Genomic DNA, 11,688 nt, shown 5'->3' on the forward strand with positions numbered 1-11,688 from the left:
TTGTTACACTCATTTGCATGTAACTGAACAGGGATCTGAGTGGGTAAAGGCTCTCCTAGCTCACAAAGCTAGCAAGTGGTGCACCCGTTTGGGTTTTCAGACTCCTTGTCTGGTTCTGTTCACACCATATTACATTGCTCCTCAAAATCCACCTGACATTGGTAAATTAATGCTACGGTTAGATGAGTTATAATAGCATACTACACACTGCTTATAAAACATGCAAAATGAAGTTAGCATCATGTTAAGTAGTCAAAATGGATTTTTTCTAGAATATTTATTATTACTCTCATAGGACAATAGAGCATGTATTTGCTATTATAGAGAACTTTAAATTTCAATATTCATAATTTCATCTTTTTACATAGACTTTTTTTTGGTCACTTTAAGAGTTTCACTTAATAAACAACTCAGGAAGGTCCCTTATATGTGTAACTTAAAATAAAAAATAGTACTGGCTTAATTCCACATGGTCTGTCTGTTATAGTAATTGTAACAAATTTGAAAATGTTCAGTACTTAGTTACATTTATATAGGATTTCATTTTCCTGGAAAAAATGGAGCAATGGAGGAGGGAAAGTTTTTGACAGTGTGAGACACCAGGCGAGGACAAGCCTGATTTGGGCATTTTGAGTACTGGTGTGGTGGCGGGGAGGAGAGGATCAAAAGGAAAAGTGAAGATGTCCTTGGTTCGCTGGAGCCAGGGAAAGAAGCCCCTGCTAACAAGTACGGCTCCTAAGTCACCTCCATTGCTTGTTACTTCAGTGTGTTTGGGATTAGTGACACAGAGCAAAATGACATATGAAGGGAGGAACTGCACAGAGAAAGATGTTTCTATTCAGCTGATGTGCTCAGAGATCTCAATAAACCAATAAGCAAGTAATATCACCATCATTTGGGGTGTTGATAAATTGTTTCACTTTGGAAGCTATCAAGATAGGCATTTGGCTGAGTTTCTTGTTTCTTTCTTGGTTAGAAAGAAACAAACACCTTTCACTTGTGAGGTTTTCAGTTTTCTTATTACCAGTCTGATGAGATTGTATCGTGTTTCTTTGTGATCCTCCATCTTCGAGGTTCTCTTTTAAATGATTATGCACATTAAAAAGGACATTTTATATTATCTTTTAATGATTTATTCTCTAAAGGGATATAATAAAATATAGTAGAAATTTTAAAAGTTTTTTAAGGGGCATATTTTTTAAACAAAATAAGGAATAAGAGCCGTACATTTCAGTCATTCTATTACCCAGGTTTGTTAGAAGGGAAACTCCAGGGGAAAACATGGTTGTTATGTGTCTTTTAATTATACAGTATAAGCATAATTTGGAACATTGTCTTTCAGAACTTAAGGAAGGGAAGAGGAAGGGAACTAACATTTGATGAAAGCCTACCATGTGCCAGGCACTGTGCTAGACACTTTGACATACATTACAGGGTTTATTGTGAGTATTAAATGAGATCATGTATCCCCATTTTACAGATGAGGAAACTGAACTTGCCCCAAGTCACATGGCTGGTAAGTGGCACAGCTGGACTAGAACCCAGACTCCAAATCCCATGCTTTTTCTGCTGTACCGTGTTTAAAGCTTGCAAAGAGAGGTATGAAGTCACTGACCAGAGTTGAGTGTCCTAGGAATTTTCTTTCCCATGAAATATTGACACTAAACCTAAACTTTTTTTTTTTTTTCATGTCAGGAGTTAGATGGTTGGAATCACACTGTAATTCCAACTCCTCTGCTTCTAAAATGCCAGGGTAGATAAGTAATACTTAAGGGAAGACTTAAGAAATAATGCCTTTTATCAAGAAAGGCCAGTTTGAATAAATACATGGCATCTTATCGGGCTTTCCATGGCTTAGTGTTAAAGACTTAGCTATGATAACAATAGCTAATTATAGTCTTTATAATAATAAGATTGCTTATTTTAAACATTCTAAATGGCAGTGGGCTTTTGCAAAACCTTGAGAAGTTCAAAATTTACTTTGTGGTGCACATGTAAACTCACGAAGTACCCATTATATGCCGAGGACTGTGCTAGAGTCTAGGGTAAAAAAAATATCCCTGACTTGCCTTTAAAGTTTGCTGCCTTAGAATAAAATTAGTGTATAAATATCTTTTTCTTATTCTTCTTCAGTCATGAGTTTGAAGCCCCCACTGATGGCCCATTTATTTTCAGAAATAATTTATACAGTGAAATTCTAGCATAAAAAATAATTTGGACACTTTCAGTAGTTAAGATGGAACAGGAATTGGCCTTTATAAAGAGTACAGGGATCAGAATATGTCATCGAAGAATGTGGTATGGTTCTCTCAACTGTGATCCTCAATAGCTAACCTGCTTTCAGTCACCACTGCATCCATAACACTGGAAACTAAAGCTAAGATAAAAACTTTTTGATAACTTGTTTCAAAAACGAAACTTTTTGACATTTGGATTTCCTCAAGAGATTCTCTTTGCCCATGTCTTATTAACATGCTTGCTAACATGATCATATTTGAATATACGGAATTCATCCACTGATACTTATTCAGTGACCATTAGAATAGTACCGTCATACAGATTCGTTGGGATATTACAGAAATTTATACAAATTCCTACTAATTTATACTAATTCCTGTTTCTGGCTTGAACTAATGAGCTGCAAACTGATTTTTGTTGAAGGAGATAAAATGAATATATACTATGTCTGAAAAACTGTAATAAAACCCAGTTTGTTAGCTAACATCCAGAACTAATACATCCAAATATATCATTCCCTTCCAAGTTATCATTTTAAAGCGATATGTTTTCCTGAGCTATTGCTCAAAATGTTTTAAGAATACTTCTTTTGAAAGTGCCATTGTTCTTCATGGTGCCAAGTTTGGTCCTTGGAGGGTAGTTTCAGCTTTTGGAAATAGGCACAAGTTTAGAACCATTTCTGGTTTTAAGACCAGTGAATGAACTCTATTTTTCACCTGCAAAGTATTCCTGCCCACCCCCACTTATTCCTTTTTTAAAAAAATAGTTACTCAAGCACTCTGCTCTAACTTACAGTACAAAAAATAGCAGATACACACAAACCTCGAACAAGCACAGCAAACCCCTCTGTACCTTTCTATTCATTGTATTGCACTCTTTGTGAGCAGTGTTTGGCAAGAGCAACCCTAGACCAAGGTCTGCATCCCTGCTGCCGGCAAATGTCAGCATGACGACACATGGACTTCTTATTTGTCGCTGGCCATTGTTCCAATTTTAGAAAGCCTCTGTCGCCTCCAGCGGGTTCCATTGTTTAACCTTTATTATCCCATAACCAGCTTCCCTTGATGTGGATAAAGAGGAGAGGAGAGAACCATGTTGTTCTGTGCACCGTTCTAGCTCCTCTGGCAATATGATTAAAATATTTTTAAAAAATCTTTAGTAAGTTAACAGTTTACAACTGATTTTTAAAGTTATCTTCTTAAATATTTCAAAATTTTCTATGACACCTAATGAGACATATGTGTGTACAGTATTTTAAATAGTTACGAAAACAAATTTAGGATTTTTCCCAAGTTTATTAATAGAGATTTTGCTGGTGATCATTATATCTATCACAGTTACTGTTTATCACCTTTGTTTATTAAATTACATATAGAAGGAAGAACCTTATAAATGGTATTTTTATAAACCTTATGAAGACCTTGAGTGATCTTCACCCAAAGCCATATTTTTATTCTTTCACCTAACTCTTGAGCCCTAGAGGGAAAAAACCTGGCATTTACCCAAAAGAAGCACATAGATCAATTTTCGATTCACATTTTAAACTGCTTGGCTATTTTCAGTGATAATATTCCACTTAAGTGAAAAAAGTCTTTGTCTCTCTTTGGGTAAAATTTTGTTTCTTACTCAATAGGTATAATACATTTTAATGACATACAGCAGTGATGCATTTCATATTTTGATTGGCATTCGGATCAGACCAATTTTTATAGGATTTGATAACTTTTTTTAACCTTTTTCTTGCATTTAGCTTTGAGAGAGCATGTATTTTGCAATATCTCATCAAAACATCAAATTAATTCTGGACCATACGTTCTCAAAGTTGACACATGGGTGGTAGAAACATGTTTCATCACTTAAATCCATCTGTCCTTCCTAGGAACCTGTGTTTATTGCAGTAGATAGACAAATTTTGAAATTAAATTATTACACTTTGAGGACTTACTTTCAGTATTCAATCTGAATACTAAATAAATATTTAAATCTGTCATTTAACTGTGATTATACTATAATTAGAAAATGTGTTTTAAAAAATGAATACTTAGAAATATATTATTATCCCAAGAAACCTAAGAAAGACAAAAATTATCCTTCCCTAGAGAAACCAGTTTTAAGTAGAGCTTTCCTGTTTCTTATTTTGTCCTTGTTTTTAAGCTGAAAATACAGTAAGCTAGTATTTTCCTTCCAGTACCTCAGTCATCACCTGTTAATAAGACTTGCACTTAAAGACATTCAGGAGCTGTTTCAGGCATGCTGCAGGGTTTAGGAAAATCTCTTAGATGGGGTATTCAGAGGATGGAGATGTTCTTCTTAATTAAAATGTTTGCAGTGGTGTGCTAGGGCCAGCTCCCACTCATTTGCTGGAGCCAATTATTAAGTTTTCAGGATTTTTATGAACTGGTTGCAAAAACAGCCATTATTAAAAACTAAAGACATAAATATATATTTAACAAATTACATTAAAAACAACATTAATAAATACTTAAAACTTATCATTTCTAATGTATCTATGCTCTTGAGGTTATTTACATTTATTTTGTCTGTATGGTGTGCTACTTACTGTTGTATGTCTTTCCAACTCTACATTTAGTGAAGTCATATCGGTAGCTTAAAATTGGCCATGGTGAAAGCATTTACATCACGGGAATGATAAACACTACGGACCAGGCCTTTTTTTTCCCCCCTAGAGAGCTGGTGGTCAAATATTTATCAGCACACCACTGATTTTAGTCTAAATGAACTATCAGTTGAAAAGCCTCTCTACTTTAGCCTTTGATAAAAACCTTTCAATTAATGTATAGAGCATGCTGAGTATCATTGTTCCAAATGCTGAAGGGATCTTTGATACCTAAAATTTCTATAACGCTCAGAATAATCATCTTAAACATTAGCAAGCTCACCTCTTAAACCATGTAAGAAGTATGTTATCTCCAGGTCAATTTTACGTAAAATATCGAGTCATAAGTTGTTTATATAACATGTGATATTTTGTTTCATTGCAGCCACCACTGGTGACATGCCGACTTACCAGATCCGAGCTCCGACCACTGCTTTGCCACAGGGAGTCATGATGGCTGCCTCGCCGGGAAGCCTGCACAGTCCCCAGCAACTAGCAGAGGAAGCAACACGCAAACGAGAGCTGAGGCTAATGAAAAATAGGTAAGATGTTTCACTAGAAACCGCAACCACTTAGGGGACGTATCATTTATTACTGTGGGGCTTTTAAAAAATTAACTTTTCCTCAGCTATTTCTCCCAAGTTACATGTTGTGTGGCATTTTATGTGGGCTTGTGCTCTGCATGTGCTGATAAGTAAGTCTTCTAGTCAGAGTTCCAGGCATGAAACTGTTTCATCAGCAGGCGGTACATCCTCATGTGTTTTAGGGTAATGTCTAAAAGATACATTCATTTTTTAAATGATAATGGAAGGACTTTATTACAAATAAAGACTCATTTTGTACTTGGTATTTACTTTGTGAAGTAGGTGATAAGTATAATTTTTAGCTTCTTTGTGAGCAAAATAAATCTGAGTGTGAGTTCAGAATTTTCTAAGTCTTTTACATGTAGTTTTCTTTTATCTATTTTGTAACTTTGTTTTTTCTCTATTATACCCAAGTACAATCTATTCTGAAAAATTCTAGCTGGAGGCAAGTACAAAGCAAGAGGAAGAATTAAAATTACCCACAGCCCCACCGCATAGAGATGCCTCCTATCGTACATACGCTTCCAGTGCCCTCTCTCATTTTCTCACGTGTTCTTGCACATTTCATTGGCTAGAAATAATCAAGAGAGTCCCTAGGTGCACGGGATTCTGAGAAGGGTCTATTTTAGCTTCCGAATTTCAGTTTCAGAGCAGGACAAGAGAAAAGCAGATGATAAATGGCTCTTCGGTTGCTCAGTGTCTGCTGAGCAAGTTTTCAGTGCTTGTTTCTACCGTTTTTTTAACTCGCACATAGCTTTCACATGAGAGTAGGTCTGGTTATTCTCCTTTACTTTACAGATGAGGAACTGAGGTTCCGAGAGGTCAGGTAACAAGCTGATTAAGATCACACAGCCCAAACTGGACAGAACCTGGAGGTGCAGTCAGGCTGTCTTTCCCCAGAGCCCACACTGCACTAACACCGGGTCACCTCAAAGAGACCCCGGTGTCAGCTGCAGATTTAGCTTTATGGAGAGTATGTAGGATTTACTTATTAATGTCAAAGACCTCTTGTACATTCTCTCAGCTAAATTCTTTGGCTGGCATTCATAATAGATACTTAATTGTATTTCTGCCAATCCAGCTACAGTTGTTATTTCTTTAACAACCTTGTCAGCTTTTCCTCTTTGCCATGTACTTCCTCTCCATGCTAAGGGTATATCCAGACAAATGCAAGGCCTGAAAATGGAGCTAACTATTAATAGAAGAAACAGGTGTTTTCCATAGCGGAGACTACATAGGAATGTATCACCTACTGGTGTGGCCATCCAAAGCTTTGTGCCTGGAACATTTTGACTCTGGTAACATGCATGCAGGCGCATGAGACACAAAGTATCCATACTCACAAGAAATAGCACAGCTTGGTAAATTAAACTTGAAACATTAAGACATCCCACAACACCTCTATTTGATGTTTAAAGTTTCATTTAGTAGTAACTTGTTTTGTAAAATGACTATCTTCCTTCCAGATCTAGAATTTAATATAATGATTTAATCACAAAAACCTCGGTATTCAGAAATGTATTTTAGTTTCTTTGTGGAAGAGCTGAATTGTGTTCCCAAACTGGCAAATGTATAAGTGTGCTTGGATTTATTCTTGGCGTTGCCGTGTGCATCATTTAGATTAAATTCATCTGTGTTTATCAGATTGTGTTCACTTTTACACTGTTAATTTTTCTGTTAACCAGTTGAGAAGTCTGAGAACCTTTCAAGTTCACAGGGTGACGACTTTGTTCTTGGCTGGGAAGTAGGGCTCGATCTTTTCCTGCAGTTCATTGGGATTTCAAGGGCTCTCTTCGGCTGACCCTTGCTTCCCACAGAGAAAACACAGATAACCAGTTGTTAGTGAGCATCAACTATCCTAAAAATAAAACAGAATTGGCCACATGTGTTGCATGTGTCACTCCTAGTCCAGAATTGCAGCAGTGCTAACTGGCATTACAGTAACTGGCGATCAGACATTCAACACAACTTTTGCATATATATATTTGAATTACCTGTTTCAGTGTAGGATTTTTGATATGATGGGTACCCCAAAGGCAGTTATTCTCAAAGGAACACTCCAAAATAAAGCTGTTATCAGAGGGTATATTCTCTAGATGAGTTAAATGATGTAGTAGCCACCCCCTCCCACCCTGAAAAAAAGGAGAAAGAAAGAAAATGTTGGCCGTGTCCATTGTTTTTTGGCGGGGTTATGTGTGAAAATGACTAACTCAGCTCCTCTGTTTGTGTGTGTTGCTTTGGCTGCTGGTCTGGCCTTTCTCCGGGCGTGTCTGCAGTGCTTTAAATCCTGGTTAGCAGATGCATCTCTCGCGTCCTTTCCATGATTTCAGTTGTGGTGTTCTCACATTTCTGGGTTTAAGTTATCTGAATTACTGAGGGTTGTATTCTGTACCCTCTCTTCTCTCCTTCCTTAGTTTTCAGAAGCAGAGTTCCTTCCATTTTGGTTTATGAAAATGTGCATGATTTGTTTATTATTATTCTTATCCATGTTGTTTTCTAGCTGACAAACTGTTGGCTTGCAGTCATGATTGATCTTGTTTTACTGAGATTTAGTCTTGAAGAATTAAAATCTCCAGTGCTGACACTGGTTTCTAAGGATTAATTTTTCTAATCATTTCTGATCAAATAAAGTTAACTCATTGTGATGGAATATGTGGCTTTTGGTGGACAAAAATAATTAAGAGAATTGAAAAGATCTGTAAATGTTTTTGTAGAAATTCCACTTGGGGATGTGGTCCTATCGTTTTGGTTACTGAAAATCTTGCTGGTCACTGTGACCGTGGGACGTGTGCCCTAAGAAAACACCATTTACAACGGATGCCAGGCGAATTGTTGTGCTCTGCCGTCGTTCCTGCTGTCTTAGGGTAACCTCCCAACGAGGCACGTGCTCGGTTACAACTGTTGTGCGGCTCCGTGCAGACATGCCCAAGGACTGACCGGCAGTTGAGTCTGGGGGGCAGAAGCTCACTAGCCGCTCTGGATTGTGCTGAGAGGTTGTTCCTGTTGTCATTTGCCTTGTGTTGGTTCCAGGGAAGCTGCCCGGGAGTGTCGCAGGAAGAAGAAAGAATATGTCAAATGTCTTGAAAACCGTGTGGCTGTGCTTGAAAACCAGAACAAGACTCTCATTGAGGAACTCAAGGCCCTCAAAGATCTTTACTGCCGTAAAGTAGAGTGACTGTCTTTGACTTGGGCCTTGTTTGCCCAGAGCTCTAATCAAGGCAGGAGATGCAGCAGTCTTACTAATTGCCATGTGGACTTGTGGAAGGGACACTTGTGACCCTTCAGAACCCAGTTTGGCTTAGGGTTTGGAATCGCATTGGGAATGTTGTCCCAGGATTTGGAACGCCACGATCACATTTACCAAGCTTACTTCAGCCTCCCTGTCAGTAGCATGCATGTGAAAAAAAATGTTTTGTTTTTGCCCTTTTGCTTCTACTCTCTTATAGGGAAGCTGCTAAAGAATGTCGACGTCGAAAGAAAGAATATGTCAAATGTCTGGAGAGTCGAGTTGCAGTGCTGGAAGTTCAGAACAAGAAGCTCATAGAGGAACTGGAAACCTTGAAAGACATTTGCTCTCCTAAAACAGATTAGTAGAAATATTTAACTATGAACTGATTGCAATATGTACAGTTGCTTTTGAAGGCAATACAATATAAAGCCGGCAAGAATTATGGCTTTTTTTTTCCCTTTATCATTCATCGTATTTTCTAATCTCTTAACATTCCCAAACTGCTTCACTGTACGTAGTTAACTCTTAGCTGTAACTTCAATTTTTTAAAAGAGGAAAACTGTAAAAAAAAAAAAAAAAAAAAAAAAGGTATGTAACAAATTCTTAAAATGCAACATTTGTAAGGCTTGTTCCAGTGCCACATATTTGCAGTTCCCGATCTCTGTGTCATGAACAGTGTCCTATGCAATAAAAATTTTTTGCAGGTCTTTAAAAATCATTTTAGGAAAGGATGATCAAAGATAATGCATCCAGCAGTACAATAAAAGTAAACCACAAAAAATACCTCAGGAAAGAACTGAAAGAAAGAAAGAATTGAAAGAATCTAATGACATGCCTATGTGAAAATAATAGCCTATAAATGAATTTATGGCATTTGTAGATTTTTATATTGGTTGCTTTGTAAAGAAAATATTGTATTGCTGTCCTTGAATGCCATAGTTGAAGAGAGTTTTTAATAGAACCATGTTGGTTACACTTTGTAGTGTTTGGTGCTCATTTAACTATCTGAACATATACTACAGTTTTTACTCTATTGTGTAACATAAAAGATCTTGCAGAAGTTTTTAGTGTCGGTTTGCTATTACATGATGAACATTAACGCAAATTTTAATATCTGTCCTGATTTAAAGGTTTAAGTTAGAATTGTATTTGCATACCTTCAAGGGGGTCCACTGCCGATTTCCACAGTGGGTCGTGATCTCTGCAGTGTTCTTTCTGCCATCTCATCAGAAGCTCGGCCCCAGGGCTTTTACACAGAAGAGCAGCTATGAGAGGTTCAGCTGGTATGATGGAGTAGGCCTTTCTGCAGATGGTCTGGAAATCTCCTGCTGGTGGCCCTCTATTTTGAGTTTTGGCTAACAACCATAGGAGTTTTAAAGTAAAAACTAAAACAACCCAAAATTTTATTTTCCACTTCAAAACAGCTACTTTTAGGTCAAATATTTTTGAGTCTGCACATTCAGATGAAATTCATTACATCGGGTGATTACTGGTATCCACATTTCGTCCTGCTTTTTTTTTTTTTTTATAAATTTATTTATTTATTTATTTATTTTTGACAGTGTTGGGTCTTCGTTTCTGTGCGAGGGCTTTCTCTAGTTGCGGCAAGTGGGGGCCACTCTTCATCGCGGTGCGCGGGCCTCTCACTATCGCGGCCTCTCTTGTTGCGGAGCACAGGCTCCAGACGCGCAGGCTCAGTAGTTGTGGTGCACAACTACTAGTTGTGGGCCTAGTTGCTCCGCAGCATGTGGGATCTTCCCAGACCAGGGCTCGAACCCGTGTCCCCTGCATTGGCAGGCACACTCTCAACCACTGCGCCACCAGGGAAGCCCCTATCCTGCTTTTATAATAAAAAACTTAAAGGTATAAGCCCAAAGCCCTAACCACAAGATGCTTTGTCACCTCATTCTCCGGTGGGACATCTCTTGAAGGCCTCCTGTGGGCTAGACTCGCTGCATTTTCTGCTGTGACTCCTGACCTGTTAAGGCTGCCCCTCCCCTAGTTTCAGTAGTGGAGCTGGTCATTGTGTGGAGCTGTTTGGGGTGGGGGGAGTAGAGAGCAGGAGGCCGTTGTGTGGAGTCTAAGTGCTATCCCCACACCGTCATCCCCTTCCCTTATCTGTAACTCCCAGGAGGTTGGGCGTGCCATTCGAGGCTTTCTCTAGAAATACTTATTCATCCTGTAGAGTCTGAGCTCTGAATATCTTTTATCTCAATTTTTGTCTTTTGTTCTACAGAGAAGTAAGATGAGGAAAGAAGACAAGAAAGAAAAGAGGGAAGGAAAACCCCAGGTTTCAGGTGAAGGAAAATGGTGCTTTGTACTCACGCATTCATCCATCGTTCACGCAGTTCACTCATCCTTTCATTCAGTTAGTCGGTCAGTCACTATAAATGATGTGTGCTCAGAATGTGGACACCGAGAGGGCGACCCAGGGATGTCGAGGCAGAAGGCGCTCTGTGTTAGAACTGGAGGAAGCTGTAGGCGAGGTCAGATGAACTCTTCCTGCAGGAGGCAGACTTGGAAGTGAGTGGTAGTGCCGGGGCGGGGAGGGCGGGGTGGTGCATCCAGATGGGGTACAGAGCAGGCACGCCCCTCCAAGGAGCTGGAGTCAAGGAGACGGGGGAGGTGAAGTTAGGACTCACCAGGGGTTGGTTTGGTGTAACAGAGAGCGTGCGTGCACGTGTGTACCCCACTCTGTCATCTCAGGGGAAGCAGATTGCATCTGACTACTTGGGGCCCTACATAGCTGATGTCCCCCCTTCTCCACAGTGGCTTAAACAGTGAGGAAATGTTATCACCTCACAAAACCCCAGGCGCAGAGGTAGGAGATTCAGTGTCTCAACCCGGCCTCACGACCGTTGGCTCCCTGTGTAGCTGGTCCCCCGATCCCGACATTGCTGCCTGGGTACACGCACCAGAGGGGCAGCCGGCAGCTCCTCTTCCGTTTGTCCTGTCTTAAGAGCAAAGGGAAACCTGCACAGAAGACCTTCAGCAGTAGACGCCCTCCGAGTCTCACCAGC

General features: G+C 39.2%; 1 protein-coding gene across 17 annotated transcripts in view; it reads left to right on the forward strand.

Moving 5' to 3' along the window:
* CREM (cAMP responsive element modulator) overlaps nucleotides 1–9,641 on the forward strand; it is a 65,566-nt gene extending 55,925 nt beyond the window's left edge. For 4 of the 17 annotated variants that reach the window (XM_061179147.1, XM_061179049.1, XM_061179081.1 and 1 more), the window contains 3 exons: nucleotides 1,481–1,516; nucleotides 5,241–5,397; nucleotides 8,470–8,978. In XM_061179147.1, the coding sequence (XP_061035130.1) occupies nucleotides 1,481–1,516; nucleotides 5,241–5,397; nucleotides 8,470–8,614 (338 nt within the window). In that variant the 3' untranslated portion in view covers nucleotides 8,615–8,978. The other 13 variants (XM_061179056.1, XM_061179086.1, XM_061179125.1 and 10 more) reach the window with 5 other exon arrangements.
* The last annotated feature ends 2,047 nt before the right edge of the window (nucleotides 9,642–11,688 follow it).

Source organism: Eubalaena glacialis, chromosome 2 (genome assembly GCF_028564815.1).
Source record: "Eubalaena glacialis isolate mEubGla1 chromosome 2, mEubGla1.1.hap2.+ XY, whole genome shotgun sequence".
Lineage (NCBI taxonomy): Eukaryota > Metazoa > Chordata > Mammalia > Artiodactyla > Balaenidae > Eubalaena > Eubalaena glacialis.